This window comes from Oncorhynchus kisutch, unplaced genomic scaffold (genome assembly GCF_002021735.2).
Source record: "Oncorhynchus kisutch isolate 150728-3 unplaced genomic scaffold, Okis_V2 Okis01b-Okis20b_hom, whole genome shotgun sequence".
Taxonomy (NCBI): domain Eukaryota; kingdom Metazoa; phylum Chordata; class Actinopteri; order Salmoniformes; family Salmonidae; genus Oncorhynchus; species Oncorhynchus kisutch.
The window spans coordinates 894637-917536 of record NW_022261978.1 but is presented as its reverse complement, the minus strand read 5'-3'; the positions used below and the strand labels follow the sequence as shown (position 1 = coordinate 917536).

Below are 22900 nucleotides of genomic sequence, written 5' to 3'. Positions count from 1 at the left end.
TGTATCACTAGCCACTTTAACTATGCCACTTGGTTTACATACTCATCTCATATGTATATACTGTACTCGATATCATCTACTGTATCTTGCCTATGCTGCTCTGTACCATCACTCATTCATATATCCTTATGTACATATTCTTTATCCCCTTACACTGTGTATAAGACAGTAGTTTTTTGGGGGGAATTGTTAGTTAGATTACTTGTTCGTTATTACTGCATTGTCGAAACTAGAAGCACAAGCATTTCGCTACACTCGCATTAACATCTGCTAACCATGTGTATGTGACAAATAAAATATGATTTGATTTGATTTTTCCTCCAAACATAACGATGGTCATTATGGCCAAACAGTTCTATTTTTGTTTCATCAGTCCAGAGGACATTTCTCAAAAAAGTACAATCTTTGTCCCCATGTGCAGTTGGAAACTGTAGTCTGGCTTTTTTATGGCGGTTTTGGAGCAGTGGCATCTTCCTTGCTGAATGGCCTTTCAGGTTATGTTGATATAGGACTCGTTTTACTGTGGATATCGATACGTTTGTACCTTTTTCCTCCAGCATCTTCACAAGGTCTTTTGCTTTTGTTCTGGGATTAATTTGCACTTTTTGCACCAAAACACGTTCATCTCTAGGAGGCAGAACGCGTCTCCTTCCTGAGCGGTATGAAGGCTGCGTGGTCCCATGGTGTTTCTACTTGCGTACTATTGTTTGTACAGATGAACGTGGTACCTTCAGGTGTTTGGAAATTGCTCCCAAGAATGAACCAGACTTGTGGAGGTCTACAATTTTTTTCTGAGGTCTTGGCTGATTTCATTTGATTTTTCCATGATGTCAAGCAAAGAGGGAGTTTGAAGGTAGGCCTTGAAATACTTCCACAGGTACACCTCTAAATGACTGAAATTATGTCAATTAGCCTATCAGAAGCTTCTAAAGCCACAACATCATTTTCTGGAATTTTCCAAGCTGTTTAAAGGCACAGTCAACTTATTGTTTGTAAACTTCTGACCCACTGGAATTGTGATACCGTGAACTATAAGTGAAATAATCTGTCTGTAAAAAATTGTTGTGAAAATTACTTTCGTCATGCACAAAGTAGATGTCCTAACCGACTTGCCAAAACTATAGTTTGTTCAAAATAAATTTGTGGAGTGGTTGAAAAACAAGTTAACGACTCCAAACTAAGTGTATGTAAACTTCCAATTGTAAGTGCGCCACCAATATAATTGATCCATGGAACTAGAGGGGAGAGGAAACACACCTAGAGGAAAGAACTTAGACTTGGAAACAATGGTGGAGTAAAGCTGAGGGGCTCTGGTTATTAGCATAAAGTGGAGGGACTATGAAACTTGTATAAACATGAAACTGTATAAAAGGAGTGGACTGAGACTGAGTCCGGCAGTTACTCAAATAACCAACTTGGCTTGTTACGTTGTAATAAAGTATATTTGAATTCACAGGCTCTGGTATCTGAGAGATATTATTGAACCAATATTTCCACGACAACGCGCAAAGCCCTAACTCTCACTCCATTTGGAAAATTTGACGATAATTCTGTCCACCTGATTCCTATTTACAAGCAAAACTTTAAGAAGGAAACACCAGTGACTCGGTCTATAAAAAAGTGGTCAGATGAAGCAGATGCTTCAGATGCTTCATGCTACAGGGCTGTTTTGCTCGCACAGACTGGAATATGTTCCCGGAATGATTCCGATGGCATTGACGAGTACACCACATCAGCCACTGACTTTATCAATAAGTGCATAGAGGACGTCGTCAACACAGTGACTGTACGTACACACCCCAACCAGAAGCCTTTGATTACAGGCAACATTCAAACTGAGCTAAAGGGTAGGGCTGCCACTTTCGAGGAGCGGGACTCTAACTCCAAAGCTTATAAGAAATCCTGCTATGCCCTCCAATGGACCATCAAACAGGCAAAGCATCAATACAGGACTAAGATTGAATCATACTACACCGGCTCCGATACTCGCCGGATGTGGCAGGGCATGCAAACTATTACAGACTACAAAGGGAAGCATAGCCGAGAGCTGCCCAGTGACACGAGCCTACCAGAGAGCTAAATAACTTCTATGCTCGCTTCGAGGCAAGTAATACTGAAACATGCATGAGAGCATCAGCTGATCCGGACGATTGTGTGATCACGCTCTCCGTAGCCGATGGGTAAGACGTTTAAATAGGTCAACATTCACAAGGTCGCAGTGCCAGATGGATTACCAGAACGTGTACACCGAGCATGCAATGACCAACTGGCAAGTGTCTTCACTGACATTTTCAACCTCTCCATGTCTGAGTCTGTAATACCAATATGTTTCAAGCAGACCACCATAGTTCCTGTGCCGAATAACCCTAAAGTCTGGTCATGGTTCACATCAACACAATTGTCACAGAAACCCTAGACCACTCCAATTTGCATACCGCCACAACAGATCCACAGATGATGCAATCTCGATTGCACTCCACACTACCCTTTTACACCGGAACAAAAGCAACACCTATGTGAGAATGCTATTCATTGACTACAGCTCAGCGTTCAACACCATAATGCCCACGAAGCTCATCACTAAGCTAAGGACCCTGGGGCTAAACACCTCCTTCTGTAACGGGATCCTGGACTTACTGATGGGCTGCCCCCAGGTGGTAAGGGTAGGTAACAATACATCCGCCACGCTGATCCTCAACACGGGGGCCCCTCATGGGTGTGTGCTCAGTCCCCTCCTGTGATCCCTGTTCACTCATGACTGTACAGCCGGGCACGACTCCAACACCATCATTAAGTTTGCCGATGAGACAACAGTGGTAGGCCTGATCACCAACAACGACGCGACAGCCTATAGGGAGCAGTTCAGACCTGACCATGTGGTAAAAGGACGACAACCTTTCCCTCAACGTGATCAAGACAATGGAGATGATTGTGGACTACAGAAGAAGGAGGACCGAGCACGCCCCCATTCTCAATGATGGAGCTGTTAGTGGAGCAAGTTGAGAGCTTCAAGTTCCTTGGTGTCCACATAACTAACAAACTAACATGGTTCAAGTAAACCAAGACAGTCATGAAATGGACACGACAAAATCTATTCCGCCTCAGGAGACTTAAAATATTTGGCATGGGTCCTCAGATCGTCAAAAGGTTCTACAGCTACACCATTGAGAGCATGACTGGTTGCATCACTGCCTGGTATGGCAACCGCTCGGCCTCCGACCGCAACGTTCTACAGATGGTAGTGCGTACGGCCCAGTACATCCCTGGGGCCAAGCCTCCTGCCATTTAGGACCTCTATACCAGGTGGTGTCAGAGGAAGGCCCTCAAAATTGTCAAAGACTCCAGCCACTCCAGTCATAGACTGTTCTCTCTGCTACCGTGGCAAGCAGTACCGGAGCACCAAATTTAGGTCCAAGATGCTTCTGAACAGCTTCTACCCCCAAGCCATAAGACTCCTGAACAGCTAATCAAATGGCCACCAGACCCCTCTTTTACGCTGCTGCTGTTCTCTGTTTATAATCTATGCACAGTCACTATGCACAGTCACAGTAACTCTACCTACATGTACATATTACCTTGCCTCCGTACTGGTACCCCTGTATAGCCTGGGAATTGTTATTTTACTGCTGCTCTTAAATTATTTGTTACTTTTATTTATTGCTTTTTGAGGTATTTTTCTTAAAACTGCATTGTTGGTTAAGGGCTTGTAAGTAAGTGTTTCACTAAGGTTTACACCTGTTGTATTCGGTACATGTGACAAATCAACTTTGATTAGACCAAACACAGGGTTGTCTTGTCGTTGTCAGTGATCAGGCCTACCACTGTTGTGTCATCGGCAAACTTAATTGAGTCGTGCATGGCCATTCAGTCATTAGTGAACAGGGAGTACGTGATTGGCCTCCAGCCATGTCAATCACCCTTCGCACCACTGTTGATCCAACCAATCAGGGCGCTTGGATGCGCTGCAGCACACCGCCTCCCTTCATCTTCAGTTAATGCGCTGCTTTTGACATGCAGTTCCTTACTGCAGTGTGAGTCCAGCGAATATAACCACACAATAGTATAAAACATCTTCAAATGGAAACAGATGTGTCTGCATGTATGTGGTGGTGGTGACCATCACGAGTAGAGAGACGGGCCTCAACACCATGTTCTGACCAGACAGCACTATAGTGGACAGAACCTAAACCACTCAACGGGTCTCGGCATTGTCAGCTAACCGCTCAGACAAGCTCCAGCTAGCGGTTTGTACATGTAAAAAGCTGCAAGGATCTGAAAGACCTCTAGATGACCTCTACTAAACACTAGGTACTGATTCAGGAATGTGTGACGGACTACAAGGACCACAGGGATGTCCGGCAAAGGATGTCTGACAAAGGGTTTTATAGTGACACAACAAGGCCCTCCGGTTCACTTTGGGTTCTTATACAACAGGGTGTCTAGGAGGAAAGAGATACATGGAAATAGAATTAACCATGTAAAGTTACACACACAAGGCTATAGAATGCTATTAGGCCTATACATATTTGCAAACTACTGCATCACAAATACAATAAATAATGTTCTCAATTAAACATTATAAAGCTAAACATTCAAAAAACTAAACTTAATATTATTTTGCAGTGCCTGCATCACATATCAATGAACATTGATGTCTTAGCATTATCATTAGCAGTGGGCTACAAACATTTAGCAGGCTAGCCAGGTCATGCTAACAAATGATCTGCAAAGGCACATATCAACATGCGTGTCTATGTGCGTGCATGTGTACGGCTGTGTGTTCATGTGCATGCTCATCATAATGGCCGGAGCGGAGGAAATAGAATGGCATCAAACACCTAGAGACCATGTGTTTGATGTATTTGATATCATTCCACTGATTAAGCTCCAGTCAGTACCACAAGCCTGTTCTTCCTGAGGTGTGAGTGTGTGCGTTCCAGGAGATGACTGATATCATGCGCTCCATGATAAGATGGGAACGTGTACGTACCCCTGTATGCAGAACGACACGTCGACAACTTCTTCTAAGTAACAAATAACCACAGATCTAGGATCAGATTTCTAAATAATTTCTTCACTAAGCTATTTGGTAAGAAACTAACTATGACTATCTCCACAATTATATAGCTAAAGTAGTGCACTATATAGGGAATAGGGTGCCACATTCATGCACTTTGTAGGCAATAGAGTGCCAATACCTTTAATCCTTTACTCTGTGTCTCACTCTGTCAGAAAATGGACAAGAACAATTAAGGAGTGGTCACCATTGAAGAGGTCCTGGAGTCCTGTCAAAAGGTGTGTTTGTGTGTGAGCGTGAAATCGTGAGTGTGATATTTCATCATATAAGATATGATTATGTATGACATGATTTGACTGACATCTAAATCATCACAATTTAAAATAACTGTCCAGTATTTCCAGATTTCTATGAAATATGACCTATAATTACTTACAATATAGGTAAAACAGTTGTCCTTCCAAAAAATGAAAATTAAACGAGTTAAAAAAGCAGCTTTTCTGTGTTGGAATGGTGTGGGAGTACCCCAACTACAGAATGGTGTGGGAGTACCCCAACTACAGAATGGTGTGGGAGTACCCCAACTACAGAATGGTGTGGGAGTACCCCAACTACAGAATGGTGTGGGAGTACCCCAACTACAGAATGGTGTGGGAGTACCCCAACTACAGAATGGTGTGGGCGTACCCCAACTACAGAATGGTGTGGGAGTACCCCAACTACAGAATGGTGTGGGAGTACCCCAACTACAGAATGGTGTGGGAGTACCCCAACTACAGAATGGTGTGGGAGTACCCCAACTACAGAATGGTGTGGGAGTACCCCAACTACAGAATGGTGTGGGAGTACCCCAACTACAGAATGGTGTGGGAGTACCCCAACTACAGAATGGTGTGGGAGTACCCCAACTACAGAATGGTGTGGGCGTACCCCAACTACAGAATGGTGTGGGAGTACCCCAACTACAGAATGGTGTGGGAGTACCCCAACTACAGAATGGTGTGGGCGTACCCCAACTACAGAATGGTGTGGGAGTACCCCAACTACAGAATGGTGTGGGAGTACCCCAACTACAGAATGGTGTGGGAGTACCCCAACTACAGAATGGTGTGGGAGTACCCCAACTACAGAATGGTGTGGGAGTACCCCAACTACAGAATGGTGTGGGCGTACCCCAACTACAGAATGGTGTGGGCGTACCCCAACTACAGAATGGTGTGGGCGTACCCCAACTACAGAATGGTGTGGGAGTACCCCAACTACAGAATGGTGTGGGCGTACCCCAACTACAGAATGGTGTGGGAGTACCCCAACTACAGAATGGTGTGGGAGTACCCCAACTACAGAATGGTGTGGGAGTACCCCAACTACAGAATGGTGTGGGAGTACCCCAACTACAGAATGGTGTGGGAGTACCCCAACTACAGAATGGTGTGGGAGTACCCCAACTACAGGAATGGTGTGGGAGTACCCCAACTACAGAATGGTGTGGGAGTACCCCAACTACAGAATGGTGTGGGAGTACCCCAACTACAGAATGGTGTGGGAGTACCCCAACTACAGAATGGTGTGGGAGTACCCCAACTACAGAATGGTGTGGGAGTACCCCAACTACAGAATGGTGTGGGAGTACCCCAACTACAGAATGGTGTGGGCGTACCCCAACTACAGAATGGTGTGGGAGTACCCCAACTACAGAATGGTGTGGGAGTACCCCAACTACAGAATGGTGTGGGAGTACCCCAACTACAGAATGGTGTGGGAGTACCCCAACTACAGAATGGTGTGGGAGTACCCCAACTACAGAATGGTGTGGGAGTACCCCAACTACAGAATGGTGTGGGAGTACCCCAACTACAGAATGGTGTGGGAGTACCCCAACTACAGAATGGTGTGGGAGTACCCCAACTACAGAATGGTGTGGGAGTACCCCAACTACAGAATGGTGTGGGAGTACCCCAACTACAGAATGGTGTGGGAGTACCCCAACTACAGAATGGTGTGGGCGTACCCCAACTACAGAATGGTGTGGGCGTACCCCAACTACAGAATGGTGTGGGCGTACCCCAACTACAGAATGGTGTGGGCGTACCCCAACTACAGAATGGTGTGGGCGTACCCCAACTACAGAATGGTGTGGGCGTACCCCAACTACAGAATGGTGTGGGCGTACCCCAACTACAGAATGGTGTGGGCGTACCCCAACTACAGAATGGTGTGGGCGTACCCCAACTAGAGAATGGTGTGGGCGTACCCCAACTACAGAATGGTGTGGGAGTACCCCAACTACAGAATGGTGTGGGAGTACCCCAACTACAGAATGGTGTGGGAGTACCCCAACTACAGAATGGTGTGGGAGTACCCCAACTACAGAATGGTGTGGGAGTACCCCAACTACAGAATGGTGTGGGAGTACCCCAACTACAGAATGGTGTGGGAGTACCCCAACTACAGAATGGTGTGGGAGTACCCCAACTACAGAATGGTGTGGGAGTACCCCAACTACAGAATGGTGTGGGAGTACCCCAACTACAGAATGGTGTGGGAGTACCCCAACTACAGAATGGTGTGGGAGTACCCCAACTACAGAATGGTGTGGGAGCACCCCAACTACAGAATGGTGTGGGAGCACCCCAACTACAGAATGGTGTGGGCGTACCCCAACTACAGAATGGTGTGGGCGTACCCCAACTACAGAATGGTGTGGGAGTACCCCAACTACAGAATGGTGTGGGAGTACCCCAACTACAGAATGGTGTGGGAGTACCCCAACTACAGAATGGTGTGGGAGTACCCCAACTACAGAATGGTGTGGGCGTACCCCAACTACAGAATGGTGTGGGCGTACCCCAACTACAGAATGGTGTGGGCGTACCCCAACTACAGAATGGTGTGGGAGTACCCCAACTACAGAATGGTGTGGGCGTACCCCAACTACAGAATGGTGTGGGCGTACCCCAACTACAGAATGGTGTGGGCGTACCCCAACTACAGAATGGTGTGGGAGTACCCCAACTACAGAATGGTGTGGGAGTACCCCAACTACAGAATGGTGTGGGAGTACCCCAACTACAGAATGGTGTGGGAGTACCCCAACTACAGAATGGTGTGGGAGCACCCCAACTACAGAATGGTGTGGGAGCACCCCAACTACAGAATGGTGTGGGCGTACCCCAACTACAGAATGGTGTGGGCGTACCCCAACTACAGAATGGTGTGGGAGTACCCCAACTACAGAATGGTGTGGGAGTACCCCAACTACAGAATGGTGTGGGAGTACCCCAACTACAGAATGGTGTGGGAGTACCCCAACTACAGAATGGTGTGGGCGTACCCCAACTACAGAATGGTGTGGGCGTACCCCAACTACAGAATGGTGTGGGCGTACCCCAACTACAGAATGGTGTGGGAGTACCCCAACTACAGAATGGTGTGGGCGTACCCCAACTACAGAATGGTGTGGGCGTACCCCAACTACAGAATGGTGTGGGCGTACCCCAACTACAGAATGGTGTGGGAGTACCCCAACTACAGAATGGTGTGGGAGTACCCCAACTACAGAATGGTGTGGGAGTACCCCAACTACAGAATGGTGTGGGAGTACCCCAACTACAGAATGGTGTGGGAGTACCCCAACTACAGAATGGTGTGGGAGTACCCCAACTACAGAATGGTGTGGGAGTACCCCAACTACAGAATGGTGTGGGAGTACCCCAACTACAGAATGGTGTGGGAGTACCCCAACTACAGAATGGTGTGGGAGTACCCCAACTACAGAATGGTGTGGGAGTACCCCAACTACAGAATGGTGTGGGAGTACCCCAACTACAGAATGGTGTGGGAGTACCCCAACTACAGAATGGTGTGGGAGTACCCCAACTACAGAATGGTGTGGGAGTACCCCAACTACAGAATGGTGTGGGAGTACCCCAACTACAGAATGGTGTGGGAGTACCCCAACTACAGAATGGTGTGGGCGTACCCCAACTACAGAATGGTGTGGGCGTACCCCAACTACAGAATGGTGTGGGCGTACCCCAACTACAGAATGGTGTGGGAGTACCCCAACTACAGAATGGTGTGGGAGTACCCCAACTACAGAATGGTGTGGGCGTACCCCAACTACAGAATGGTGTGGGCGTACCCCAACTACAGAATGGTGTGGGAGTACCCCAACTACAGAATGGTGTGGGAGTACCCCAACTACAGAATGGTGTGGGCGTACCCCAACTACAGAATGGTGTGGGAGTACCCCAACTACAGAATGGTGTGGGCGTACCCCAACTACAGAATGGTGTGGGAGTACCCCAACTACAGAATGGTGTGGGAGTACCCCAACTACAGAATGGTGTGGGCGTACCCCAACTACAGAATGGTGTGGGAGTACCCCAACTACAGAATGGTGTGGGAGTACCCCAACTACAGAATGGTGTGGGCGTACCCCAACTACAGAATGGTGTGGGAGTACCCCAACTACAGAATGGTGTGGGAATACCCCAACTACAGAATGGTGTGGGAGTACCCCAACTACAGAATGGTGTGGGCGTACCCCAACTACAGAATGGTGTGGGCGTACCCCAACTACAGAATGGTGTGGGAGTACCCCAACTACAGAATGGTGTGGGAGTACCCCAACTACAGAATGGTGTGGGAGTACCCCAACTACAGAATGGTGTGGGAGTACCCCAACTACAGAATGGTGTGGGAGTACCCCAACTACAGAATGGTGTGGGCGTACCCCAACTACAGAATGGTGTGGGCGTACCCCAACTACAGAATGGTGTGGGAGTACCCCAACTACAGAATGGTGTGGGAGTACCCCAACTACAGAATGGTGTGGGAGTACCCCAACTACAGAATGGTGTGGGAGTACCCCAACTACAGAATGGTGTGGGAGTACCCCAACTACAGAATGGTGTGGGAGTACCCCAACTACAGAATGGTGTGGGAGTACCCCAACTACAGAATGGTGTGGGCGTACCCCAACTACAGAATGGTGTGGGCGTACCCCAACTACAGAATGGTGTGGGAGTACCCCAACTACAGAATGGTGTGGGCGTACCCCAACTACAGAATGGTGTGGGAGTACCCCAACTACAGAATGGTGTGGGAGTACCCCAACTACAGAATGGTGTGGGCGTACCCCAACTACAGAATGGTGTGGGAGTACCCCAACTACAGAATGGTGTGGGCGTACCCCAACTACAGAATGGTGTGGGAGTACCCCAACTACAGAATGGTGTGGGAGTACCCCAACTACAGAATGGTGTGGGAGTACCCCAACTACAGAATGGTGTGGGAGTACCCCAACTACAGAATGGTGTGGGAGTACCCCAACTACAGAATGGTGTGGGAGTACCCCAACTACAGAATGGTGTGGGCGTACCCCAACTACAGAATGGTGTGGGCGTACCCCAACTACAGAATGGTGTGGGAGTACCCCAACTACAGAATGGTGTGGGAGTACCCCAACTACAGAATGGTGTGGGCGTACCCCAACTACAGAATGGTGTGGGAGTACCCCAACTACAGAAGGGTGTGGGAGTACCCCAACTACAGAATGGTGTGGGAGTACCCCAACTACAGAATGGTGTGGGCGTACCCCAACTACAGAATGGTGTGGGCGTACCCCAACTACAGAATGGTGTGGGAGTACCCCAACTACAGAATGGTGTGGGAGTACCCCAACTACAGAATGGTGTGGGCGTACCCCAACTACAGAATGGTGTGGGCGTACCCCAACTACAGAATGGTGTGGGCGTACCCCAACTACAGAATGGTGTGGGAGTACCCCAACTACAGAATGGTGTGGGCGTACCCCAACTACAGAATGGTGTGGGAGTACCCCAACTACAGAATGGTGTGGGCGTACCCCAACTACAGAATGGTGTGGGCGTACCCCAACTACAGAATGGTGTGGGCGTACCCCAACTACAGAATGGTGTGGGAGTACCCCAACTACAGAATGGTGTGGGAGTACCCCAACTACAGAATGGTGTGGGAGTACCCCAACTACAGAATGGTGTGGGCGTACCCCAACTACAGAATGGTGTGGGAGTCCCCCAACTACAGAATGGTGTGGGAGTCCCCCAACTACAGAATGGTGTGGGAGTACCCCAACTACAGAATGGTGTGGGCGTACCCCAACTACAGAATGGTGTGGGAGTACCCCAACTACAGAATGGTGTGGGAGTACCCCAACTACAGAATGGTGTGGGAGTACCCCAACTACAGAATGGTGTGGGCGTACCCCAACTACAGAATGGTGTGGGCGTACCCCAACTACAGAATGGTGTGGGCGTACCCCAACTACAGAATGGTGTGGGCGTACCCCAACTACAGAATGGTGTGGGCGTACCCCAACTACAGAATGGTGTGGGCGTACCCCAACTACAGAATGGTGTGGGCGTACCCCAACTACAGAATGGTGTGGGCGTACCCCAACTACAGAATGGTGTGGGCGTACCCCAACTACAGAATGGTGTGGGCGTACCCAAACAAAAGAATGGTGTGGGCGTACCCCAACTACAGAATGGTGTGTGTGTACCCAAACAAAAGAATGGTGTGGGCGTACCCCAACTATAGAATGGTGTGGGCGTACCCCAACTACAAAATGGTGTGAGCGTTTTGGGCTCTGTGCAGGCCAGTCAAGTTCTTCCACATCGATCTCGACACACCATTTCTGTATGGACCTCGCTTTGTGCACAGGGGCGTTGTCATGCTGAAACAGGAAAGGGCCTTCTCCAAACTGTTGCCACAAAGTTGGAAGCACAGAATTGTCATTGTAAAGATGTCGTTGTAAAGATTTCCCTTCACTGGAATGAAAGGGCCTAGCCCGAACCATGAAAAACATACCCACACCATAATTTAGAATTGGCACTATGCGTTGGGGCAGGTAGCGTTCTCCTGGCATCCACCAAATCCAGATTTGTCCGTGGGACTGTCAGATGGTGAAGAGTGATTCATCACTACAGAGAATGCGTTTCCACTGCTCCAGAGTCCAATGGCAACTAGCTTTAAGCCACTCCAGCTGACGCTTGGCGTTACGCATGGTGATTTTAGGTTTGTGTGGGGCTGCCCTGCCATTGAAACCCACTTCATGAAGCTCCCGAAGAACAGTTATTGTGCTGAGTGTAGCAACCGAGGACAGATCGCGGCTGAGCCGTTGTTGCTCGTAGTCGTTTAGACTTCACAATAACAGCACTTACAGTTGACGTGCAGTCACTGAGCTCTTAATTAAGGCCATTCTACTGCCAATGTTTTTCCCTATGGAGATTGAATGGCTGTGTGTTCGATTTCATACACCAGTCAGCAACCGGTGTGGCTGAAATAGCCAAATCCACTACTTTGAAGGAGTGTCCACATACATTTTAATATATAGTGTACAATGTTTTGGTTTAACTTGTTGTGTTCAGGTCTTCTTGGTTCTGGGTTTGTTGTGTTCAGGTCTTCTTGTTTCTGGGTTTGTTGTGTTCAGGTCTTCTTGGTTCTGGGTTTGTTGACTGTACTGTAGAGAACAGAGGAGTCCTCCTCAGCTGATTGTGCTGCTGTGGGTATGAGGAGAGAGAAACAGAAATGTAATAATAATTGCGTCCCAAATGGTGGCACCCTATACCCTTTATAGTGCACTAGCTTTGACCAGGGCCTATAGGGCTCACTAAATAGGGAATAAGGTGCCATTTGGAACACAGACAGAAAATCATCATCACATCACTACCTTGTTATAGACATGTCATAGTAATTGTATTGAGATGTCCATTGTTGGGTTGGTAGTTTTAGGAAAGGATATCACTAGTGGTCACTAGGGGTCAACTGTTTTGCATATTGATGACATCTCCTACAATAAGCAGCAGCATATGAATGACATTAATGCAGAATATGCTCACCAGGTGTCAGCAGTGGAGCTGTTGATCTTCAGAGCAGAGTACTGGACATCTTCTTCCTGTTTCTGGGATTGAGGCAGTTGGACGGTGGAGTACAGAGGCACTTCCTGGTTTTTGGAATGAGAGAAGTGGACGCTGGCGTAGTGAATGTCATCCTGGTTGTCTGTGGGGTTGTCTGTAGGGCTCATGGCCATGATTGCGACGTTATCATACACTGGACTAGAGTCTCCCTGATGGGAAGAGTGGATGGGTTCCAATGGCAGATCAGCCGCACACAAGCCTAAGATTCACCATGTGCAATGCCAAGCGTTGGCTGGAGTGGTGTAAAGCTCGCTGCCATTGGACCGGAGCAGTGGAAACGCGGTCTCTGAAGTGATGAATCATGCGTCATCATCTGGCAGTCCGAAGGATGAATCTGGGTTTGGAGGATGCTAGGTGAACACTACCTGCCCGAATGTAAAGTTTGGTGGAGGAGGAATAATGGTCTTGATCGATTTTTCATGGTTCGGGTGAAGGGAAATCTTAATGCCTCAGCGCACAATGACATTCTAGATGATTCTATGCTTCCAACTTTGGCAACAGTTTGGGGAAGGCCCTTTCCTGTTTCCGCCTGACAATGCTCCTCAGCACAAAGTAAGGTCATACAGAAATGGTTTGTTGAGATCGGTGTGGAAGAATTTGACTGGATTGCACAGAGCCCTGACCTCAACCCCATCTAACAACTTTGGGATGAATTGGAACGCAGACTGCGAGCCAGGCCTAATCGCCCAACAACAGTGCCCGACCTCACTAATGCTGTTGTGGCTGAATGGGAGCAATGTTCCAACATCGAGTGCAAAGCCTTCCCAGAATAATGGATGCTGTTATAGCAGCAAAAGGGGAGACAACTCCCACTCCATATTAATGGCCATGATTTTGGAATAAGATAATCAACGAACAGGTGTCCACATACTTTTTGTCGTAGTGTATGTCCTCTGATGTGAAAAACTAGATTTTAAATTTTTCCATCACATACCACTACTGTGTCTGTATCACTGCCCTTAATAAGGTATTTACAGTAATATATGTGAGATGAGTAGGAAAAAGTGGGAGGCTTGCAAGCCGAAGAACACCATCCCAACCGTGAAGCACGGGGGTGGCAGCATCATGTTGTTGGGGTGCTTTGCTGCAGGAGGAACTGGTGCACTTCACAAAATAGATGGCATCATTAGGAGGAAAATTATGTGGACATATTGAAGCAACATCTCAAGACATCTCAGTCAGGAAGTTAAAGCTTGGTCGCAAATTAGTCTTCCAAATGGACCATGACCCCAAGCATACTTCCAAAGTTGTGGCAAAATGGCTTAAGGACAACAAAGTGAAGGTATTGGAGTGGCCATCACAAAGCCCTGACCTCAATCCTATAGAAAATTTGTGGGCAGAACTGAAAGTGTGTGCGAGCAAGGAGGCTTACAAACTTGACTCAGTTACACCAGCTCTGTCAGGAGGAATGGGCCAAAATTCACCCAACTTATTGTGGGAAGCTTGTGGAAGGCGGCAGGTTAGAGCGTTGGAGTAGTAACCGAAAGGTTGCAAGATCGAATCGCTGAGCTGACAAGGTAAAAATCTGCCGTTCTGCCCCAGAACAAGGCAGTTAACCCACTGTCCATAGGCAGTCATTGAAAATAAGAATTTGTTCTTAACCGACTTGTCTAGTTACATAAAAAAATACTAATTGAATGTATGTGAACTTCTGACCAACGGTGAATGAGATAAAAGCTTAAATAATGTCTCTACTATTATTCTGACATTTCACATTCTAAAAATAAAGTGGTGATCTTAACTGACCTACAGCTGGGAATTTTTAGGAGGATTAAACGTCAGGAATTGTGAAAAACTGAGTTTAAATGTATTTGGCTAAGGTGTATGTAAACTTCCATTCTCAACTGTAGAACAGAAACATTAACTCATGCTCTGGAATGAGGTCTCTTTAGGTTTAATCACCCAAAAGACATCATACATCTCCTGTCAGTGTTTTCTCCCAGAGGCCCATCCTCAGTAGAAAACACACTCCTCTATTATGTTGCAGAAAACAACCATTTGATGCAATAAAAGTATTATAACATAATCTTGCAATTTTGCTCTCACATCTCGCTATCACAGGCCGCGTTCGAGAGCTTCAAAACCCTGATGTATCCTGGGTAAATTGTGACTGACTGATCTGCAATTAATCTTGAGTAGTTATTTATCATACAAGGTGATTTGAAGATGAGTCAATCTCGACTCGCCTTCAAAGCTTGAAAACCAATGATGTCATTCAATATTATAATAACTGTCTACTGTACTGTGGAAAACATGAATAAATTCATCTTTAAGATTTTCAACAGACAATAAAGACCACTGTAATATTTCACACAATATTTTGTATTTATTGTGAGCTAATTTACAACATGATGCATACATTACACTGAATCACACTTTATCTAAAGGAGGTAATAATGAATAATGTCACAAGAAAACAAGTGTGATTATGTTATTAATATTCACGTTCATGAATGCTGTTGCACAATAATGTCTGACAACAATACAAAGTAGATCATTTGTACATTTCAAGAGCACCTTGGTCCAAGAGAGATACACATTACAAAAACTGTTATCAATATTATCCGTATTAGACACTGAGAAAAGAACATTAGGTAATAAAAACATCGAAAAGTCTAAACTATAGATAGTAAACAAATATGTACACGAGAAAGACAGATATTTATGTTATAAAAAATCTGGAAAAGGCAAAATCCCATAGAAAATAGCAGAAGCATAATCTATCCCATTAATTATCAATCTACATCATTATAATGTCAAGGACTGAGAAATCAACTCCAGCATTTACATAATTACTAATGGTCTGGAAAACCTACTTGTCATGCCTGCTCCCGTTCCCCCTCCCTGGCTGCCCATCATTACACACAGCTGTCACCATCGTTATGCGCATCAGCGCTTCATTGGACTCACCTGGACTCCATCACTTTATTGATTGCCTCCCTTAAATCTGTCTATTCCTCAGTTTGATGCCCCTGTCAGCATTGATGTTGTTTTGTTTCCCTTGTCCAGACACTGTCCATGTTTTGTTTCCCTTGTCCAGACACTGTCCGTGTTTTGTTTCCCTTGTCCAGACACTGTCCGTGTTTTGTTTCCCTTGTCCAGACACTGTCCGTGTTTTGTTTCCCTTGTCCAGACACTGTCCGTGTTTTGTTTCATGTCTGTTATTTATTAAATGTTCACTCCCTGTACTTTCTTCTCATCTCTCGGTGTCTGTCCTCACACTTCTAGATATGACAGCAGGATAATAGAGATGTAAGGCCTTTCTTTGGTTTAGTGCCGAAGATCTACAGTCCAGGTTCTGTGGTGGCTCTCTTCAGTCTAGGTTCTGTGGTGGTTCTCTTTAGTCCAGGTTCTGTGGTGGCTCTCTTCACTCTATGTTCTGCAGTGGCTCTCTTTAGTCCAGGCTCTGCAGTGGCTCTCCTCAGTCCAGGTTCTGCGGTGGGCTCTCTTCAGTCCAGGTTCTGCGGGGGCTCTCTTCAGTCCAGGTTTTGCAGGGGCTCTCTTCAGTCCAGGTTCTGCGGGGGCTGTCTTTAGTCCAGGTTTTGTGGTGGTTCTCTTCAATTCAGGTTCTGTGGTGGTTCTCTTCAGTCCAGGTTCTGTGGTGGTTCTCTTCAGTCCAGGGTCCATGGTAGTTCTCTTACGTTCTCATAATCGGAGGGCTCAGCATCTATCTGAGGGGATGTGTCACTGGGAGAGTCTCACATTCTGAAAGAAGACACACTGATTGAGCACTTTACATCATTTTTATGGACACCCAGCCACACACATACCAGCCACACACACACACACGCAAACTCACTGCCAGGGTGTCATACTCTGGTGACCTGGTCTTCATGTTCAGAGCTGTGTATGTGTCACTGTTGGGGTCCCTGGTAGGGTCAGCATGGACACTCTGGAGAGAGAGACAGAGAGGCATGAGTTCATTGAGACACTAGTCTTTCCATAATTTTCTCTATACCCATTTAAGTACTGTATAAAACACAAACACACTAACAAAAATCTAAATGAATGATAAGAGACTTACTGCCAAAGTGTCATAGTCAGAGGACATGGTCCTCATGTTCAGAGCTGTGTACGTGTCACTGTTACAGTCAGGACGGACACTCTGTAGAGAGAGAGAGAGGGGGGGGGGGAGAGAGAGAGAGAGGGGGGGGGGGGGGGGAGATAGAGGGAGGGAGAGAACAATGAAAATAGTATGAAAGAGACTGTAGTGACACAGTGAATTGGTTGTAACTCAGGGTTTCCTAAACTCAGAGCTGGACCCCCCTGGGTGCACGTTTTGTTATTTGCCCTAGCACTACACAGCTGAATCAAAGCCTGATGAGTTGTGGGTGGGGGTCCTGGTGTAACTGATTTACCTGTGTGTCTGCTGTGGCATCACTTCCTCCTGTGGATCTCCTGTAATGAGGAACAGAGTGAGTTCTGCTCTCTACTGGAAGTTGATTTGTTACTAATACAGTTTAACAGTTTCTTTTTACTAAGCAAGTCAGTTAAGAACAAATTCTTATTTTCAATGACGGCCTAGGAACAGTGGGTTAACTGCCTGTTCAGGGGCAGAACGACAGATTTGTACCTTGTCAGCTCGGGGGTTTGAACTTGCAACCTTCCGGTTACTAGTCCAACGCTCTAACCTTCAGTTAAGGGCGTTGGGACAATAAATAAATGAATGAATGAATGAATGAAGTTAATAACAAATCAGTGATATGATAAAATAATAATACAAACATCAATGTTCCCTTCTTCACTCACCTGAATCAATCAATCAATGAACAAAGTAATTTCATAAAAAAGAGTTGGAGTGAAATAATCTTTAAAGAATCTCTCACCTGAACCACATGAGTCCAGAGAGACAGAGGATGAGAACCAGAACAACCACTATGATTCCTACAGCTGCAGTCAGAACTGTTTGTTTACCTAAATTAAAATATGGATGATATGAGCCCTGGCATATAATAAACTGAACATAAACATAGTCCAGGACAATAATACAATATTTGTTAACTGATCTAATCTCAACGATATATAATTATAAAACAAAGTACAATAGGCCAATGTATAACTATTAATAATAGCTTGAAATGTAATTTGTATTGAAATATATAAGATGAAACTTCACCTGGTATAATGATCATCAGAGCTGTAGAGTTCCTAGATCCTTTTCTATTCCAGGCCTCACAGTGGTAATGTCCACTGTCCTTAGACTTGAAGTTACTTATGTTGTAGATCTGTCCACATCCATTTAGAAAAGTCTCGTTTTGAAAGTACCAGGTGTATTTGTCCACAGGTGGGTTGGCATCACTGCTGCAGGTCAGAGTCACTGAACTGCCCTCCACTATTTCACCAGAGGGACTGACTGACACTGAAGTGTTCTTTGGGCCATCTGGTGGACAATATGTAACAACAGTGTATTAAATAGTGTTTTACTTGTTATTGAAATATACATTTAAATGTGATCCTCTGATTAAAAGATGAGGTGAACTTACACTGAACGTCCACAAACACAGAAGAAGAGTTGAGACGTCCATATTTATTCTGGGCCTCACAGTAATATTCTCCTCTGTCCTCAGAGATGATGTTAGTGATGCTGTAACTCTGTCCTGATGCTTTTGGTGAGGTTACGTTCTTCTTGTACCAGGTGTATTTGTCCACAGGTGGGTTGGCATCACTGCTGCAGGTCAGAGTCACTGAACTGCCCTCCACTATTTCACCAGAGGGACTGACTGACACTGAGGTGTTCTTTGGGTTATCTAGTAAAGGAGAATTTGTCCGACGGATAGGACAGTAGTATATTTACAAATGATATGTCATGTCAAAAATAAATGATCTGTTAAGTCAGAGAACTATCTAAAACTCTAACTTACACAAAACGTTAATAAAATTAATAAATACACATTTGGAGATGTTGTACTTCAGGACTACTTCATTTAGTTATAATTGTTTTGCTACCTTCTCATTCAAACACTGAGCTGTACTTTACTCACACTTCACATCCATGTTCATGGTCCTAGACCTGTCTGTCCCCATCTCATTCTGGGACTCACAGTAGTACTCTCCAGTGTCAGATGACTGGATTTGATTGAAGACATGCTGTGGTCCTGTCATACTCTGATGTTCACCTCCATTCTTCTTGTACCACCAGGTGTAACTCTGCACAGGTGGGTTGGCATCACTGCTGCAGGTCAGAGTCACTGAACTGCCCTCCACTATTTCACCAGAAGGACTGACTGACACTGAGGTGTTCCTTGGTCCATCTGATGTAAAAGACAGTGGATTTAAAAATCGTACATATTAAATCAGGTAAAAATATTACACAAACTTTCCACAAATGTAATTTTCCACACAATGACTTTTAGAACCAACCTCTTATTGAAGATGATCCATTCAAGTATCATGTGGAGCCAATATCTGTCACTCCAATGTTAATATACCAAACTATCCCCAAGGTACTCTATATGACCCTCATAACCTGGCACTGAGCTCAGATCTTCAGCCTTCAGACCAGACCATTTAGTAAACCAGAAAGCATGTTTGATCTCATGATAACTGGGATATGTGTAGGAGCAGGATATGTTCCCTTTTGACCCCTTCAAGGTACAGATACTCTGATGGGTGTAAGTCACACTCCAACAGTTCTGACCTTAAATACAAAAATACAATATAACATCTCCTAAATATTTTATTGCAATACCTTCCAGTACACACTGATGTTGTTTATGAAGTAGAATACAACTAGTTAACCAGTTTACAGTAGTGAAAAACCATCGTTTTTAAATAATGATCAATATTCATTGATTTATTGACAAAAGTCTCGACCTGAACCAAATTGTATTTATATGAAATGTGTATAAAAAAGTCCACACTTACACACTGCAGGAGAGTGGAGATCCTCGTGGCCTTTTACAGCACAGGAGTAACTGTCTGTATCACTAAAGGAGTCTGAGTCCAGGCTGGAGGTGTCCTCCTTTACTTTGTGTCCGTTCTTGTACCAGATGTAGGTGGGGTTGTCAGTCAGAGTACAGGTGGTGCTACAGGTCAGTGTCTTATCCTGATGTCCACCAGTCACCTTCACCTGAAGACCTGGAGAAAAAAACAATATCACTGTAAATCCCTTTATCACTGACTTATCACTCTAATACAAAGATGGAATAAATCCTATGTTACACAGACATAAACACAAACCAAGACAATTTCACGATCTAAATGGAAATCAACAGTTTAACTATATTGAATGTAACTGTACCTGTGACAGTCAGAGTGACTCCAGGATCGCCATAATATCTCCCTCTTGTCTGATCTGTTATAAATCTGAACGTGTACGTAGCTGAGTCTCTCTCTCTCAGGTCTGTGATTTTCAGGGTACAGTCTTTCTTCTTATCCCCATGATACTCCAGACGACCTGCATACTCTTGGTTCTGACCTATATCTTCAGGTTCTATACCAGCCTCCATTTTAGTGAACCAGAAGGTTGATGTGACTTTATGACCTCTGGGATATCTGAAAGAGCAGGTCAGCTTCCACTGTTGACCCCTTCAAGGCACAGATTCTCTGAGTGGTGTAAGTCACACTCCAGCCATTCTGCCCCAGGACCGCTGAACAGTCACAGAACACAAGGGTATTACATTAAGCCATTGCCAATTGGCTCACACTGACTGTAGGGTTTGTCCATACTTTGTTGCCATAGTTGCTGAGTTGAGTCGAGTGTGATGAGAAAACACATAAGCATCAATCAGTAAGGTAAGAGAGGTGTGAAAGATAACTACTGAAGTGAACTGGAGACTCCTAACAGAACACAACAGAATAATAAAACACAAATGTAATTTTAATATTTACAAATGTCTGTAGATTGACAAACATATCAAGTAATGAATGAGACCATACCTGTCCACAGACCAGAGAAATACCACCAACACACTTCCTGCTGTTCTCAAGGACATTGTTGCATCTCCCACCCTGCAGTCTTAGAACATAAACAACAACTCACTCTATAGCTGGTGAATAACTCCACCTGATACATTGAAGTAGAAACTGTAAATGGGGTACAGGGCCTCATTACTGAAAATGAACCAGGCTCATATTGTGTTGTGTTGTATTGTGCTATATGGTTGTCTATGTGAATACTGTCTGTCTGTAAGTCTATTGCACTATGTATGTAATGTGTGTGACGTGTTGCATGTCTGTCTACGTCTGTCTACTTAAGATGACATGAAGTATGATGCAAAAATAATTTCCTAATGGATACATTAAAGTCATCATCATCACCAATCACTTTTTAAACAGATCTGTAGTACTGTAAACACATATTTCTACATTGATTGTTCTGAAGCTGTTTTATTCTCAGAACCCCATTTATAGAAGGATAAATGTTCAATCCTCTACAGTCCGTCAAGCTGTACAGCAGCCTAAAGACTGACCACCAGGTTCAATGACAGCACCTATCCTCAAGCTGTGAGGCTAAACAGCCAGTGACTCACACACGCACACACACACACACACACACACACACACACACACACACACACACACACGCAAACAGTGCAGTGTTACACTGAGCAGGCATTCAAATGTTTGTTTACATGTCTTTTTTACCCTGGTTAATCATCTCATCTCTATGTAGATCAACACTCCTACACTGAGACACTTTATGAATACGGCCCTGATGTAACAACCAAAAACGCAGCTCAAAACATAACAACAAGTAAAATGATACATTACCCTCAAGTATATGACTTATTACTAAAAACAAATAACCTAAAACTGTATTTCAAGATATATTCAACAAATAACCCAAAACTATATATTTTATTGTAATTACAGTACTTACAGAGTGAAGTGAAGGGGAGAAGAGGAGGAGAGGTCTTGTACAGTGCGTTAACTGACTGGTAGTGAGTGGCAGTTCAGTGATTGACTAATATGTAAGTTGTCAGGACACATGTATGTGATACAGAACTGTCCTCTCCTTCCTCTTTAAGACATTAACATGCATGAGGGACCAGAACAGAGTGTCAGAAAAGGGAGTTACTGTATTAGAGTGGGCCCTACATTTCTATAATGGACAAAATGTCCCCCATTTCCCACTTTTCATTAAAAGTACAGAACCATCTTAATATGTTGACTATTCTCTATGGAATGTTTATAATATCTTAGAATGTGTTGCCTTGACCCTCTGAGTTCTACATGGAACAGGTCAAAGTTCCATTCACATTTGGTCAGTTCAATGATGTCATTCATTCGATTCAACAAGCACATTCAATTTACACTCCTCATCAGCTGCATCAAAGTGGTACTGAAGGTTCCAGTGTTCTAGACTAGAGCTCCTCCTACTGGCATCTCAACATTACTGCAGCCTCCAGTCCTGATGTCCTTATTCATTTGTGCAGTAATATGAATAGAATGAATGGATACTGTTCCATTAATTCCAGCCATTCCTCTATAGCGCTGCCCACCAGCCTCCTCTATGTACAGTACTAGTAGTATCTTAATCTATCAGAGGCATCCATGAACATCACCATAGCCGGCTGTATTGGACTGTGTAGTGTGTTGTAGTCTGCAGTCCATAAATAATGTCCTTTAGCAGATGCTTTTATCCAAAGTGACTTACAGTTAGTTATATGTGCATCCCTTTACGTGCCAACTGAGGTACAGAGGACCATATTCTATAAAGTCGAATGTGCATTTTATCTAAACCAACAACATTGTGTCTCATGTTAATACTACTCCTAAACACAACCCACCATCACTGTGGCTCATGTTAATACTACTCCTAAACACAACCCACCATCACTGTGTCTTAGGCTAATACTACTCCTAAACACAACCCACCATCACTGTGTCTCAGGTTTATACTACTCCTAAACACAACCCACCATCACTGTGTCTCATGTTAATACTACTCCTAAACACAACCTACCATCACTGTGTC

At 45.0% G+C, this 22900-nt stretch overlaps 1 protein-coding gene across 2 annotated transcripts; it reads right to left on the bottom strand.

Annotated features, from left to right (window-relative positions):
* Positions 1–15637: 15637 nt before the first annotated feature.
* On the bottom strand, positions 15638–20743 carry LOC116359010 (B-cell receptor CD22-like). Of its 2 annotated transcripts, XM_031811618.1 has the most exons (10): positions 20222–20515; positions 19846–20058; positions 18963–19232; positions 18465–18728; positions 18098–18361; positions 17808–17895; positions 17340–17379; positions 17006–17086; positions 16781–16873; positions 15638–16686 (listed from the first exon to the last, which is right to left on the bottom strand). In XM_031811618.1, exons 1-10 carry the CDS (start codon positions 20427–20429, stop codon positions 16666–16668), a joined length of 1542 nt encoding a protein of 513 aa, XP_031667478.1. In that variant the 5' UTR covers positions 20430–20515; the 3' UTR covers positions 15638–16665. The 2 variants fall into 2 exon arrangements, 1 of the variants encoding a protein (XP_031667478.1); XR_004206585.1 differs by lacking the exons at positions 15638–16686; positions 16781–16873 and adding an exon at positions 17555–17730 and having other exon boundaries at positions 17016–17086; positions 20222–20743.
* Positions 20744–22900: the final 2157 nt, after the last annotated feature.

What these genes read in the sequence shown, in the direction of transcription:
- LOC116359010 (XM_031811618.1), bottom strand. Translation starts at nt 20,429, where the DNA reads ATGGAGGCTGGTATAGAACCTGAAGATATAGGTCAGAACCAAGAGTAT. An exon ending in AGTCACTCTGACTGTCACAG is followed by an intron (nt 20,059 to 20,221) that starts GTACAGTTACAT and finishes TTTTTTCTCCAG; the next exon opens with GTCTTCAGGTGAAGGTGACT. An exon ending in TGTGTTTGTGGACGTTCAGT is followed by an intron (nt 18,362 to 18,464) that starts GTAAGTTCACCT and finishes ATTGTCCACCAG; the next exon opens with ATGGCCCAAAGAACACTTCA.